This window comes from Coregonus lavaretus, assembly GCF_964263955.1.
Source record: "Coregonus lavaretus genome assembly, contig: HAP1_SCAFFOLD_986, whole genome shotgun sequence".
NCBI classification, from domain to species: Eukaryota; Metazoa; Chordata; class Actinopteri; order Salmoniformes; family Salmonidae; genus Coregonus; species Coregonus lavaretus.
This window is the reverse complement of record NW_028161564.1, coordinates 135,641-151,942: the sequence shown is the minus strand read 5'-3', so window position 1 is coordinate 151,942 and position 16,302 is coordinate 135,641. Positions and strand designations below refer to the sequence as shown.

General features: G+C 41.7%; 1 protein-coding gene across 1 annotated transcript in view; it reads right to left on the bottom strand.

Moving 5' to 3' along the window:
• LOC311120394 (protein argonaute-3-like) overlaps positions 1–15,340 on the bottom strand; it is a gene marked incomplete at its 3' end in the record, with an annotated part of 29,456 nt that extends 14,116 nt beyond the window's left edge. Inside the window, exon 1 of the mRNA XM_084194997.1 lies at positions 14,393–15,340. Within this exon, the coding sequence (XP_084051123.1) occupies positions 14,393–14,411 (19 nt within the window). The 5' untranslated portion in view covers positions 14,412–15,340. The remainder of the gene's footprint in view (positions 1–14,392) is intronic.
• Positions 15,341–16,302: the final 962 nt, after the last annotated feature.

Sequence of the window (16,302 nt, the reverse complement as noted above, 5' to 3'; positions counted from 1 at the left end):
ACTTTGGTAGACTGGCTCTGGCAGGCAAAACAGCCAAATACTACATCTAAATGTGAATCGATTCTCAATTGCAATATGGTTCTAGAAACATAAAGCCCTTTACTTTCATATCACATCAAAAAAGAATTTCACAAATGCAAAATATTCACTTACTGTACACTGTTTTAACCAGCTTGATCACAGTTGCAGCTGACAGTATTTTTCAGTGACACCATTCTGGCAGCCTTCATCCATTACACACAGGTGTTCGGAGCATGCTAGATAGCTAATTAGCACAGGTGGTCCCTCTGTCTTCCATAAACACACGCTGTAACATGGAGATATGGCCCTGTGGGAACACTAACCCTATAAAAAGGTGTGTATCAAGTTAAGCTTTTTATGTTATTTTATTATTGCTGATATAAAAGATAAAAAGGTCCTTATGCATCCAAAACCGTACCGCAAACAATGCGTGTTAATGTTTAGACCGAGCGTCGGGGCTCTTAACAAAACTCCCCTGTACAGGAGATGCCTTCGTCCAATGGCTCGTGTGTTAAATAATGGAACTGAGTCATGATCAAGGGCTATCGGCAGCTGTATCCTACCTCTGGCTCCGCCACATTAACACACGGGTCATTCTGTGCATGTAAAATTGATATATACAGTTGAAGTCAGAAGTTTACATACACTTAGGTTGGAGTCATTAAAACTCGTTTTTCAACCACTCCACACATTTCTTGTTAACAAACTAGAGTTTTAGCAAATCGGTTAGGATATCTACTTTGTGCATGACACAAGTAATTTTTTCCAACAATTGTTTACAGACAGATTATTTAACTTATAATTCACTGTATCACAATTCCAGTGGGTCAGAAGTTTACATACACTAAGTTGACTGTGCCTTTAAACAGCTTGGAAAATTCCAGAAAATGTCATGGCTTTAGAAACTTCTGTTAGGCTAATTGACATCATTTAAGTCAATTGGAGGTGTACCCGTGGATGTATTTCAAGGCCTACCTTCAAACTCAGTGCCTCTTTGCTTGACATCATGGGGAAATCAAAAGAAATCAGCCAAGACCTCAGAAAAAAATATTGTAGACCTCCACAAGTCTGGTTCATCCTTGGGAGCAATTTCCAAATGCCTGAAGGTACCACGTTCATCTGTACAAACAATAGTATGCAAGTATAAACACCATGGGACCACGCAGCCGTCATACCACTCAGGAAGGAGACGCGTTCTGTCTCCTAGAGATGAACGTAATTTGGTGCGAAAAGTGCAAATCAATCCCAGAACAACAGCAAAGGACCTTGTGAAGATGCTGGAGGAAACAGGTACAAAAGTATCTATATCCACTGTAAAACGAGTCCTATATCGACATAACCTGAAAGGCCGCTCAGCAAGGAAGAAGCCACTGCTCCAAAACCACCATAAAAATGCCAGACTACAGTTTGCAACTGCACATGGGGACAAAGATCGTACTTTTAGGAGAAATGTCCTCTGGTCTGATGAAACAAAAATAGAACTGTTTGGCCATAACGACCATCGTTATGTTTGGAGGAAAAAGGGTGTTGCTTGCAAGCCGAAGAACACCATCCCAACCGTGAAGCACGGGGTAGCAGCATTATGCTGTGGGGGTGATTTGCTGCTGGAGGGACTGGTGCACTTCACAAAATAGATGGCATCATGAGGAAGGAAAATGATGTGGATATATTGAAGCAACATCTCAAGACATCAGTCAGGAAGTTAAAGCTTGGTCGCAAATTGGTCTTCCAAATGGACAATGACCCCAAGCATACTTCCAAAGTTGTGGCAAAATGGCTTAAGGACAATAAAGTCAAGGTATTGGAGTGGCCATCACAAAGCCCTGACCTCAATCCTATAGAAAATGTGTGGGCAGAACTGAAAAAGCGTGTGCGAGGCCTACAAATCTGACTCAGTTACACCAGCTCTGTCAGGAGGAATGGGCCAAAATTCACCCAACTTATTGTGGGAAGCTTGTGGAAGGCTACCTGAAACGTTTGACCCAAGTTAAACAATTTAAAGGCAATGCTACCAAATACTAATTGAGTGTATGTAAACTTCTGACCCACTTGGAATGTGATTTAAGAAATAAAAGCTGAAATAAATCACTCTGCTATTATTCTGACATTTCACATTCTTAAAATAAAGTGGTGATCCTAACTGACCTAAGACAGGGAATTTTTACTAGGATTAAATGTCAGGAATTGTGAAGTTTCCTGTTTAAATATATTTGGATAAGGTGTATGTAAACTTCTGACTTCAACTGTATATACAGTGGGGAGAACAAGTATTTGATACACTGCCGATTTTGCAGGTTTTCCTACTTACAAAGCATGTAGAGGTCTGTAATTTTTATCATAGGTACACTTCAACTGTGAGAGATGGAATCTAAAACAAAAGTCCAGAAAATCACATTGTATGATTAAGTAATTAATTTGCATTTTATTGCATGACATAAGTATTTGATACATCAGAAAAGCAGAACTTAATATTTGGTACAGAAACCTTTGTTTGCAATTACAGAGATCATATGTTTCCTGTAGGTCTTGACCAGGTTTGCACACACTGCAGCAGGGATTTTGGCCCACTCCTCCATACAGACCTTCTCCAGATCCTTCAGGTTTCGGGGCTGTCAAAGGGCAATACGGACTTTCAGCTCCCTCCAAAGTTTTTCTATTGGGTTCAGGTCTGGAGACTGGCTAGGCCACTCCAGGACCTTGAGATGCTTCTTACGGAGCCACTCCTTAGTTGCCCTGGTTGTGTGTTTCGGGTCGTTGTCATGCTTGAAGACCCAGCCACGACCCATCTTCAATGCTCTTATTGAGGGAAGGAGGTTGTTGGCCAAGATCTCGCGATACATGGCCCCATCCATCCTCCCCTCAATACGGTGCAGTCGTCCTGTCCCCTTTGCAGAAAAGCATCCCCAAAGAATGTTTCCACCTCCACGCTTCACGGTTGGGATGGTGTTCTTGGGGTTGTACTCATCCTTCTTCTTCCTCCAAACACGGCGAGTGGAGTTTAGACCAAAAAGCTCTATTTTTGTCTCATCAGACCACATGACCTTCTCCCATTCCTCCTCTGGATCATCCAGATGGTCATTGGCAAACTTCAGACGGGCCTGGACATGCGCTGGCTTGAGCAGGGGGACCTTGCGTGCGCTGCAGGATTTTAATCCATGACGGCGTAGTGTGTTACTAATGGTTTTCTTTGAGACTGTGGTCCCAGCTCTCTTCAGGTCATTGACCAGGTCCTGCCGTGTAGTTCTGGGCTGATCCCTCACCTTCCTCATGATCATTGATGCCCCACAAGGTGAGATCTTGCATGGAGCCCCAGACCGAGGGTGATTGACCGTCATCTTGAACTTCTTCCATTTTCTAATAATTGCACCAACAGTTGTTGCCTTCTCACCAAGCTGCTTGCCTATTGTCCTGTAGCCCATCCCAGCCTTGTGCAGGTCTACAATTTTATCCCTGATGTCCTTACACAGCTCTCTGGTCTTGGCCATTGTGGAGAGGTTGGAGTCTGTTTGATTGAGTGTGTGGACAGGTGTCTTTTATACAGGTAATGAGTTCAAACTGGTGCAGTTAATACAGGTAATGAGTGGAGAACAGGAGGGCTTCTTAAAGAAAAACGAACAGGTCTGTGAGAGCCGGAATTCTTACTGGTTGGTAGGTGATCAAATATTTATGTCATGCAGTAAAATGCAAATTAATTACTTAAAAATCATTCAATGTGATTTTCTGGATTTTTGTTTTAGATTCCGTCTCTCACAGTTGAAGTGTACCTATGATAAAAATGACAGACCTCTACATGCTTTGTAAGTAGGAAAACCTGCAAATACTTGTTCTCCCTACTGTATGTATGTATGTATGTATGTATGTATGTATGTATGTATGTATGTATGTATGTATGTATGTATGTATGTATGTATGTATGTATGTATGTATGTATATATATTTCCCTAAAATACAGCACAGAGTGTCCTTTGGAGGAAGTAGGCAACTTTATTTATCTATTCATCATTTATCTACCAGGCCTAATTTAAGACACCACATATAGATTAACGCTGAACTAAGCAGAAATCGCTCCGCCATTTCCTGGTTGCTAAAATTGTAATAGTTCGCCTAATTTCAGTTTATGTTACAAGACAAGCAATTATAGTGTAGAGAAATACAGTGGGGGAAAAAAGTATTTAGTCAGCCACCAATTGTGCAAGTTCTCCCACTTAAAAAGATGAGAGGCCTGTAATTTTCATCATAGGTACACGTCAACTATGACAGACAAATTGAGATTTTTTTTCTCCAGAAAATCACATTGTAGGAATTTTAATTAATTTATTTGCAAATTATGGTGGAGAATAAGTATTTGGTCAATATCAAAAGTTTCTCAATACTTTGTTATATACCCTTTGTTGGCAATGACACAGGTCAAACGTTTTCTGTAAGTCTTCACAAGGTTTTCATACACTGTTGCTGGTATTTTGGCCCATTCCTCCATGCAGATCTCCTCTAGAGCAGTGATGTTTTGGGGCTGTCGCTGGGCAACACAGACTTTCAACTCCCTCCAAAGATTTTCTATGGGGTTGAGATCTGGAGACTGGCTAGGCCACTCCAGGACCTTGAAATGCTTGTTACGAAGCCACTCCTTCGTTGCCCTGGCGGTGTGTTTGGGATCATTGTCATGCTGAAAGACCCAGCTACATTTCATCTTCAATGCCCTTGCTGATGGAAGGAGGTTTTCACTCAAAATCTCACGATACATGGCCCCATTCATTCTTTCCTTTACACGGATCAGTCGTCCTGGTCCCTTTGCAGAAAAACAGCCCCAAAGCATGATGTTTCCACCCCCATGCTTCACAGTAGGTATGGTGTTCTTTGGATGCAACTCAGCATTCTTTGTCCTCCAAACACGACAAGTTGAGTTTACCAAAAAGTTATATTTTGGTTTCATCTGACCATATGACATTCTCCCAATCCTCTTCTGGATCATCCAAATGCACTCTAGCAAACTTCAGATGGGCCTGGACATGTACTGGCTTAAGCAGGGGGACACGTCTTGCACTGCAGGATTTGAGTCCCTGGCGGCGTAGTGTGTTACTGATGGTAGGCTTTGTTACTTTGGTCCCAGCTCTCTGCAGGTCATTCACTAGGTCCCCCCGTGTGGTTCTGGGATTTTTGCTCACCGTTCTTGTGATCATTTTGACCCCACGGGGTGAGATCTTGCGTGGAGCCCCAGATCGAGGGAGATTATCAGTGGTCTTGTATGTCTTCCATTTCCTAATAATTGCTCCCACAGTTGATTTCTTCAAACCAAGCTGCTTACCTATTGCAGATTCAGTCTTCCCAGCCTGGTGCAGGTCTACAATTTTGTTTCTGGTGTCCTTTGACAGCTCTTTGGTCTTGGCCATAGTGGAGTTTGGAGTGTGACTGTTTGAGGTTGTGGACAGGTGTCTTTTATACTGATAACAAGTTCAAACAGGTGCCATTAATACAGGTAACGAGTGGAGGACAGAGGAGCCTCTTAAAGAAGAAGTTACAGGTCTGTGAGAGCCAGAAATCTTGCTTGTTTGTAGGTGACCAAATACTTATTTTCCACCATAATTTGCAAATAAATTCATTAAAAATCCTACAATGTGATTTTCTGGATATTTTTTTCTCATTTTGTCTGTCATAGTTGACGTGTACCTATGATGAAAATTACAGGCCTCTCATCTTTTTAAGTGGGAGAACTTGCACAATTGGTGGCTGACTAAATACTTTTTTCCCCCACTGTATATTTGTGAAATACACTACCATTCAAAAATTTGGGGTCACTTAGAAATGTTCTTGTTTTCCATGAAAACATACATGAAATGAGTTTGAATAGGAAATATAGCAAAATGCATAGGAAATATAGTCATTGACAAGGTTACAAATAATGATTTTTAATATAAATAATAATTGTGGCCTTTACAGCCTTGCAGACCTTTGGCATTCTAGTTGTCATTTTGTTGAGGTAATCTGAAGAGATTTCACCCCATGCTTCCAGAAGCAACTCCCACAAGTTGGATACGGTCAAGCTGCTCCCACAACAGCTCAATAGGGTTGAGATCCGGTGACTGTGCTGGCCACTCCATTATAGACAGAATACCAGCTGACTGCTTCTTCCCTAAATAGTTATTGCATAGTTTGGAGCTGTGATTTGGGTCATTGTCCTTTTGTAGGAGGAAATTAGCTCCAATCAAGCGCCGTCCACAGGGTATGGCATGGCGTTGCAAAAATGGCGTGATAGCCTTCCTTCTTCAAGATCCCTTTTACCCTGTACAAATCTCCCACTTTACCACCACCAAAGCACCCCCAGACCATCACATTGCCTCCACCATGCTTGACAGATGGCATCAAGCACTCCTCCAGCATCTTGTCATTTGGTCTGCGTCTCACAAATGTTCTTCTTTGTGATCCGAACACCTCAAACTTCGATTCGTCTGTCCATAACACTTTTTTCCAATCTTCCTCTGTCCAGTGTCTGTGTTCTTTTGCCCATCTTAATCTTTTCTTTTTATTAGCCAGTCTGAGATATGGCTTTTTCTTTGCAACTCTGCCTAGAAGGTCAGCATCCCAGAGTCGCCTCTTCACTGTTGACGTTGAGACTGGTGTTTTGTGGGTACTATTTAATGAAGCTGCCAGTTGAGGACCTGTGAGGCATCGGTTTCTCAAACTAGACACTAATATAATTTGTCCTCTTGCTCAGTTGTGCACCGGGGCCTCCCACTCCTCTTTCTATTCTGGTTAGAGCCAGTTTGCCCTGTTCTGTGAAGGGAGTAATACACAGCGTTGTACGAGATCTTCAGTTTCTTGGCAATTTCTCGCATGGAATAGCCTTCATTTCTCAGAACAAGAATAGACTGACGAGTTTCAGAAGAAAGTTCTTTGTTTCTGGCCATTTTGATCCTGTAATCGAAACCACAATTGCTGATTTACTTTATTTTATTTATTTTACCTTTATTTAACTAGGCAAGTCAGTTAAGAACAAATTCTTATTTACAATGACGGCCTACACCGGCCAAACACGGACGACGCTGGACCAATTGTGCGCCGCCCTATGGGACTCCCAATCACGGCCGGTTGTGATACAACCTGGAATCGAACCAGGGGGTCTGTAGTGACGCCTCAAGCACTGAGATGCAGTGCTCCAGATACTCAACTAGTCTCAAGAACTAGTCCGTTTTCAGCTGTGCTAACATAATTGGAAAAGGGTTTTCTAATGATCAATTTGCCTTTTAAAATGATAAACTTGGATTAGCAAACACAACGTGCCATTGGAACACTGGACTGATGGTTGCTGATAATGGGCCTCTGTACGCCCATGTAGATATTCCATTAAAAAATCAGCCGTTTCCAGCTACAATAGCCATTTACAACATTAACAATGTCTACACTGTATTTCTGATCAATTTGATGTTATTTTAAATGGACAATTTTTTTTGCTTTTCTTTCAAAAACAAGGACATTTCGAAGTGACCCCAAACTTTTGAACGGTAGTGTATATTTTCCATAACCAAAAATAGTTTTTCAGCTGTTTGAAGCTGTAAGTGAAAGACGTAAAAACTAAACTTAACGGGAAGTATAGAAATAGCGCACATAGAACAGATCTACCGCTTCTTAGACTTGCTTTCGATGAGAATGACAGAGCTATAACTCATATTTCTATGTGAATTTGGTCAGGTCGCCCAAAACGTTGCAGCTTTAAGATTTGATGTTAAACTGATAGAATAAGGTGGACCCTATTAACCTCATGACATGGCCTCCTGATTCCCATAGTCTTGTAAGCCGTCATCCTGTTCTTCGGAAAACATGCCGATCCACCAGACTGTGTCGAATGAGTGTTAAGAAAGCAGACAGCACAAATCACATCCATCTCCAATCATGGTTGGTTTCAATGTTGACAGCTCAAAAGTATGCCAACAACCATTTCTCGCAAAGCAGCTGCCCCTAGGTGATAGTTAGACTTTGTGGCTGAACTGATTGTTAATTAAGTGAGGCTACAGTGAGCACCATTCAATAACTTCTGACACCAGATGGTGTGGAAGGCAGGCAGGCAACCTCCAAAACAGCCAACTATACACACACAACCAGCCAGTCTCTCACAGGCTCCAGATGATGAGGCACACCTGACGGGCTTCCACCTGCCTATGACAGCCGTCTGCAAAACGAGTGAGACTGGTTTGCACATGGCGTTTACCAACCGGCTACCCTAACATAGCAGGCGTAAAAGAAACGCCTGAAACTATACTTAAAAATATAAAACGCAACATGCAACAATTCCAAATAATTTACTGAGTTAAGGAAATCAGTCAATTGAAATAAATAAATTAGGCCCTAATCTATGGATTTTACATGACTGGGCAGGGGTGCAGCCATGTGGTGGTCCTTGGAGGGCAAAAGCCCACCCACTTGGCAGCCAGGCCCACCCACTAGGGAGCCAGGCCCACAAAATAGTTTTTCCACACAAAAGGGCTTTATTACAGACAGAAATACTCCTCAGACGATCCTGCAGGTGAAGAAGACGGATGTGGAGGTCCTGGGCTAGCGTGGTTACACGTGGTCTAGGGTTGTAAGGCCGGTTGGACGTACTGCCAAATTCTCTAAAACAACGTTGGAGGCAGCTTATGGTAGAGAAATGAACATTAAATTATCTGGTAACAGCTCTGGTGGACATTCCTGCAGTCAGCATGCCAATTGCATGCTCCCTCAAAACTTAAGACATCTGTGTCATTGTGTTGTGTGACACAACTGCACATTTTAGAGTGGCCTTTTATTGTCCCCAGACAAGGTGCACCTGTGTAATGATCATGCGGTTTAAATCAGATTATTGATATGCCACACCTGTCAGGTGGATGGATTATCTTGGCAAAGGAGAAATGCTCACTAACAGGGATGGAACATTTCTGGGATTTTTCTTTCAGCTCATGAAACATGGGATCAACACTACATGTTGCGTTTATATTTTTGTTCAGTGTACATCCCCTACATACTGGTCTTGACGAGAAGAGAAAAATTAAAAAAGCTGACTGAGGAGGTTCTCTTCTGCCCTGTTCAACCAATCGAGTAAATGTGGAGGAGTTAAGATGGGAGTGTTGCCTTGTTAACGTCCAAAAGCGGAAGTCACGTCACGGGCTCTTTTTGGATTTCCCCTGAAAACCCGAACATCCGGTTGATGCAATAGGGTCCAGCTGCATATTCATCTCTCAGAGCAGTCATCCCTCAGGTCTCTATGCTGCCACCTACTGATATGTAATCTCTCAGTGCATTGATCTCTCAGGAAAAGTGGGGTTGTCGAAAGGAACCATATAAGGAGAAGTGGGGTTTTTCAAGGAGTCTTTTAACACTAGAAGCGCTGGAATTCCATAACTACTAGAACCGCCATGACTTGACATTTCAGTTATTATTATTATTATTTCAAATATTGAATAATACATTGTAAAATGCATGAATTTTTTATAAGTTAAGGTAGCTAACGTTAGCTAGCATTGACGAAAAACGTAATGTTACATACATGGCTACCGGTAGGTAATGTTCAAAGACAGCTCACAGTGAATATTTATTTTTATGAATAACTGAAATTCCTTACTGTCATTTCTGCAGACTATGACTTACGTCCGATAACCCAAACGACGTCGAGTGGCAACTTTTGAGACCCCCACTTCTCCTTATATAGAGGGCTTGCAGTTGACAGCCATGTAGGAAGAGCAGCACATTAATTAACAGCCGAGTAACAGTACCTAAAACTAGTTGTTTCATTACCACGGTCATTTTCTGTAGAGTATTTGGCTGCTCTAACAAGGCAGGAAAGACAACGAAACAGAAAGATGTTTACAGATTCCCCGCAATCATGAAAAACCATTGGTGACACCAAGATATGACTCAAGAACTGACAAAAGCGAAGAAACCTTTTTGCCCGTAAAGACCTGAACCCAGACAGCTGTCAGTAACGGGTCTGCTACGATAATTTCATCACTGGTAAGTAAAGTCTGATCGATTTCGAGTTTGGCTGTTATGCTAAGCAGGTGTTAACAACAACACTAAGTAAGTCAAAATTAGCTAGCTACTGTAGATCGCTTGTAGTCAAGCAATTAGAACGTGTCGCGTGAGCTAAGTTTTGGGGAAGCTATTTTTCACCACAAATTTACCTTTATAACAAAGCATTGCATGCCTCCATCATCGCATTTGCAGACAAATATAAGCCTACTATTCCAAATGTTATGAGTAGATTTGATAGTGATAATTTAGGCTATTAATAAGCGCGTAGCAGCATAGGTTTATATGCTATATCAGAGACGTTTCCTTTGCGCAGGAAAAACGTGGCCTTTGATAAACATTTCATGCAATTCTACTACACTTTTTAATATGACGGTGGCCTACTCTACTCTACTGACAACAGATCAATAAAAATGACCGTCTTGAATGCAACCATGTAGTCTAGGCCTATGAAAAAGGGGGTTCTGGCTAGAAGGGATCCAGCTTTTGTCAAAATTGTCTAAAGTAATTTTTGGGCATTGTAGCTAAACCTAACCCTTTTCCTAACCTGCTGCCTAAATTCTCCTAATCTGCTACGAAGTGTCAAATATGACGTTAATTTGACAAAAGCTGGATCCCTTCTAGCCACTACCATGAAAAGGGGAGACACAAATTGTACAATATGACATCCATATAGCCTGGAGGACATTATTGTCCCAAAAAAACATATGGTTATCTTATAGTCATATGATAATTTGTTGAGAACCTTATTCATAAGAGGGAAAATGTATGGTCATTATAGCATAGGACAAAGGCCTCAATGGGATAGGACAACCTGCTGTGTTGACTATTGGTTGTTCAAGCCCAACAATAGATGTAATATTTTTATGACACTACACCTGAATGAATTAAAACAACCAAACAATTAAGCGTCCTGACGGTATAGTTGACCTGAAGAAGTGATATTCTAACATCAGGTGTACTTTCATTTATGTACGACTCTAGGTTCACCAGCTGACCTCTATCAAGACACCCATGTCGACTGGATTCCCACTGTGAAGATGAGCAATGGTACAGCAGCATCAGTTTCTACTTCTACTACTTTGTCCTTTTCCAGATATGAAAGGAGACATCCCTCAATTACACGAGATGGTTGTTATATGCTGTGCTTTGGTCAATCTGAACAAGTCGGTTGTGCCATTTGAGTAGAGGATCTTCACCTTGTCGTCATGACAAAAGTGCCCCCTTAAACCATATGAATATCTTTAAATGTAATTTGGAACGTGTAAAAGACTATAGTTTATGATATTGTAAACATACTGTACTTAGCCTATATTGTTGGTTGGGTGAAATGAAAAGCATTTTGTCATCTCTGCTTTGCCTAGCCCCATTGAATAAAACGTATTTCTTATAGCCCAACTATTTTCTTTCTTTACCATTTAAAAACACATTTAGCATAGACAATGTAATTGTTGTAGTTATCACAATGGCACCTCCAAGTACCACTCAGACCTTCTTGGAGAAAAGTATCTGGCATTGAACTTGGTGTATGTTTTAAGCTAAGGATCTTATCTCCTGCTTTCAGACATTTCACCACCTAGATTAAAAGGGTTGGATTATTTTAACCAAAAAATGTCACGTCAGCACACGACATGTACAGAATCTAGTATAATGATTAGCCTCATATACATTGTCTACTGGTATAGTTTTTAATTGAGAACGTATAGCTGAACAATATGTAAACAGTGTGTGAGTTAAGCTATTCTCTGCTTCAGATGCACAATGTCAAGGGGTGGATTGAAAACCCCATAAGGCTTAAAGGCGCTGCATGATCAATCCGAAGTCTGCATTGGCCGTGCAGCATTTACGGTGACACAGCCTCTGCAGAAGTCATGGCATTCATACTTCTTGTGCTTCGCGGAGCAGCGCAGAGCTGTTGTGAAGGAAGTTGTCAAGGAAGTGAGTTTGTTTATACAGGACTTCGCACCCCCACCTACCGTCAACCAATCATGTCATTGCGGAGATATACGGAGCCCTCCTCATTATTTAAAAATTTGAGAGGCGCACGGCGATGCGGTACAGAGCTCAAGTTGACCTCTGTGTGCCTCCAGAGGCTACGCAATTGCATCACACCATCAATAAGGCGCCTCCGACCACATTTCGGATCAAGCTGAAATTGGCTTTAATGCCATCATACTGTAGGACAGTGGTTCCCAACTCCGGTCCTCAAGTACCCCCCAACAGTACAGTTTTATTGTGGCAGCAGACAAACACACCTGATTCAACTTGTCAACTAATCATCAGGCCCTCAATGAGTTGGATCAAGTATATTGTCAGGGGCTACAACAAAAGTGTGTGCTATTGGGACCACTGCTGTAGGCCTATGGCTGCATTGGCATTGCATGCCATTATCAGCTGCAAAATGGGTTCACATGGCTGATATCCTGAATACATTGTGACAATCAAATAAAACAAATTGGAGAGCTTATGACTGAACAAAAAGGTGATGTTCATTTGAGAATACAACACAGAAACAGATTAAATTAGAGACAGATTCCCTTCCCCTGTTTATTGCAGGATTGTGATCTGTGATTACTCAACATTGACACTAGTTAATCCTGAATAATAGTTAAGTTAACAATTAAAACAAGTTTAAACACTTCACTTCAAAGAATCAACACTTTCATATCATTTCAAAGTGTATAAGTAAGCTAACTCATATGTAAAAGGTTAGACATTTTAGTAACAAGTAGGCTATTATTACTAAAACAATTTCAGGTTCAAAATAAAAAAATACCAGAGGTGACCAACCTCGCTCCACTGATCGCTGATCTACTGGGTGTGCAGACTTCTGCTCCAGCCCAGCAATAGCACACTTGATTATTAACTAATTAGGTTTAATGCATTGAATCAGGTGCGTTCGTGCTGGGCTGGAACAGAAGCCTGCACACCCAGCAGGGTTGGCCTGCTCCAGTTATAATAGGTTTATACATTGTGTGACTTTTAAACTGTTTTTGTTCACAAAATGTGCTAACATATAATCTATGGTATACAAGCATGTACCCTTATCCTCTTGGGACATTCATTGGGTCCACTTCATCTGCAGACAAGGGTTTGACGGCTCTCTGTATCTGAAGACAGAAAACACAAAGAAACAGGCTGCATTATACTAAAGTTAGACATCCCTGAATATTATGTTGCTATATCTCTCTGTTTCTCGCTAGGGACTGGAACTGGAGAATAGTTTCATAATGTCCTCCCACAAAGTTACCTGCCCTATCCAGTGTAGCCTACTCTCCCTTGCTTCTCTGACAGCTGGAAGTGGTAGCTAATCCATTCACCCTCTTCCATGGCTGTTAGTTAGCCATCTACAGTACCTAGCTACAAATGCATTTGGAGTTACAACGAAAAATACATCAAGATAGTTAACATGAAGTTAGTACGCTGGTGATATTTACTTCACGTAGCTAGTTACCTATACAGTACGTACAGTTAGCTAGCTAACGAACTAGAGAACATACGTTAGCAGCTCATTTGAGTTAGCCTGCACTGCACACTAACTAAGTTTCTGTAGCAAGTTAGCTAGCTAGCTAGCTAATAATACATTGATCATTTTCAAAACATATTTACTTACTTGAATAGGTTCTACCACTGCATCCGTTTTCTGGGTCCTTAGTAAAACGAAATAATGGGCAATCTTCCCGAAGTTTATGGTGGTAGCAAAACGCAGCCAGTCATGTGGACGATTGGAGGGCCTTCAACAGACTGAGTTTGGTCTTCCAACATTACGCTTGGTGTGGTTGCAAGGTGATTTGTGACGCAACTGCAAGCCCTCTATGGTTCCTTTCAAAACGTCCACTCCTTTCGAAACCCCCACTTTTCCTGAGAGATTACATATCAATAGGTGGCAGCATAGAGACCCTGAGGGATAACTGCTCTGAGAGATAATGTCGCAGCTGGACCCCTCGGTTGAAGGGGACTCGGCAGAGGCTACCAACCAGCAAACAATCTTACCAAAGACGGTATGTCTGGTCACCCAAATGAGTTTTCTAACCCAGACAGTACAGTGAAAGGACTGAATTAGTTTATATTTAAATTAATCTGATTGGTACAGTAGGCCTGATTGTACGCTATCCTTTAAGGAATTAAACTGGTAGTCAGCCTACAAAACTTCAACACCAAATTTAAAGAGATCCTTAAAGTGGTCCTCTGTAGATCAGCTGGTAGAGCACGGCGCTTGTAACGCCAAGGTAGTGGGTTCGATCCCCGGGACCACCCATACACAAAAATGTATGCACGCATGACTAAGTCGCTTTCGATAAAAGCGTCTGCTAAATGGCATATTATTATTATAACAATTTAATAAGGGGGTTGACAGACGGGTGTAAGAATATACCTGAAGTTCCGATTTCCATTCATGAGGTCTCTGTCCGGATACTCCCCGGCTCCCAATGGTCAAATCTCGGCGCAGCTCCTGTTCATACGACGCTATTTATTCAGCGCTGACGCTCCGGTGTTGGAGATTTTCCACCCGACGACTCTCAAGCCGACACCCTGGCTTTTGTCGCTGATGTGGACACGGGCCGCTTGCGGTATCCACTTAACCAGAGGTCCTCCCAAATTGCCCCCGTTGTTGTCAACCCGCACAAGTTAAACAACGTATCTCTTTATGTTCGTCGGAGCACTAAATATTCCCAGCAGACAAAAATATTTATTTAAAAAAACTGAAGTCTCTGAAAATATTTCTCGGAGACTCGACAGACGGCTCCTATTCCTGAACGGTTTTAATGCTACCTCAGTCGTTCCGAGTTTCTCGTCGTCATCAGATGCCACGCAAATAACAATTACTTGACGTTTGTTCTTCGAACCATAAACGTGAACCGTTTGCCGCTCTTTCGGTGTTGTTCTGCCGGCAAATGTGTGTTTCACTCCCCGGTATATTCTCAGTACTACCGCTGTGAAGCAGACAAGAATAACTAAGTACTTTCCGGGTCACGGATTTTTGGAATCCTTCAGAATAAGAGTCTTATCTATACTTTTGACCAATGGGTAAAATAATATGTTAACTGTAATCCGAGTGAAGGACTTCTCTCTCATGTAGGCTCACTTTTTGTGAATGTCACTTCACAAATCAGACTGTTGAATAAACTTCCTTTGAACGTACATTACCTGTTGTCTGCGGATTTTGTCTTTATGTAGGAGGTCTGAGACCAACTATCCACGGGGAAGTGTTATTAGCCCGATTTTCAGTAAACTGGTCTGTACATTATTGGTATTTCCTTTTTATTTATTTGTTTTGATACTGATGCCATTGGCACGTGACATAATACACTAGCACAATATCGCCGAGCCTAACCGAACCACAGCTGATTGCGAGGAGACAGATATTTCCCCGGATGTATAAATAGGAAGCATCTGCCTAGCGTTTCCGCTCACTACTAAATATGGTAGTGAGAGGAAGCACACTGGCCAGCAGTGGGAGAAGATGGAACGAGATGGATTTTGGCCGACATTCTGCAGATTTGAAACATTTGATCTCAATACAGTTTTCTGTTCCCAAAACTATAATCTGTTATGAACAGAGTGGACTAAGTTTTGTAGACTTTTCCCTTTGCAAAAGTTTTTTAAAATCGCGTTGTTTAGAAGGAGTGCAAAGGCGAATTGAGTTATGGCATACGCGCACTTCAGAGGAGGCGTTCCCTAACGGAAATATGCAGATGATGCTACAACGCGCCAATAGGATCTCGCTAGCTCGTGCTTGGCTATGCCCATCTCATTGCTTGTTCTGCCCACTATGACTAATTTGTTCCATTGGAAACGATGGGCTGTGGTCTATCTCTTGGTTTAGATATAAAACATATTTGGAAACGTGCTTCGGTCGACTACCTTCGTTCGGCTATTGTTGACATATTGTGCAATATTGTGCAATGCGTGAAGAGATTGAAAAAGTGTAAATATAATTTTATTCAACGGTCTGGCTTCTTCTTCTTTAAGGTTTTATTGGTGGACTACATCCAAAAATGTGTATTGCCGCCATCTACTGGGTGGGGTAAAAACGGAGATACTTTAACCAAAAAATAAAGATAAAAATTAAACACTCATATTATTCTCAAAAAACAAAACAAAAGTCAATGTACTCCTTCACAGTCAAATGTAGCTTACTCTGATCCCTACACAGGCTCTGGGGCCTGAGAGGGGGAAGCATCTTCAGACAGTATTCCCTGCAATGTTTCAGCCGTGAAATCCTGGAGATCCAAGAACCTTTTAGCCGCTTTAACAATGATTTCCAGTTTCTTCGATTGTTTT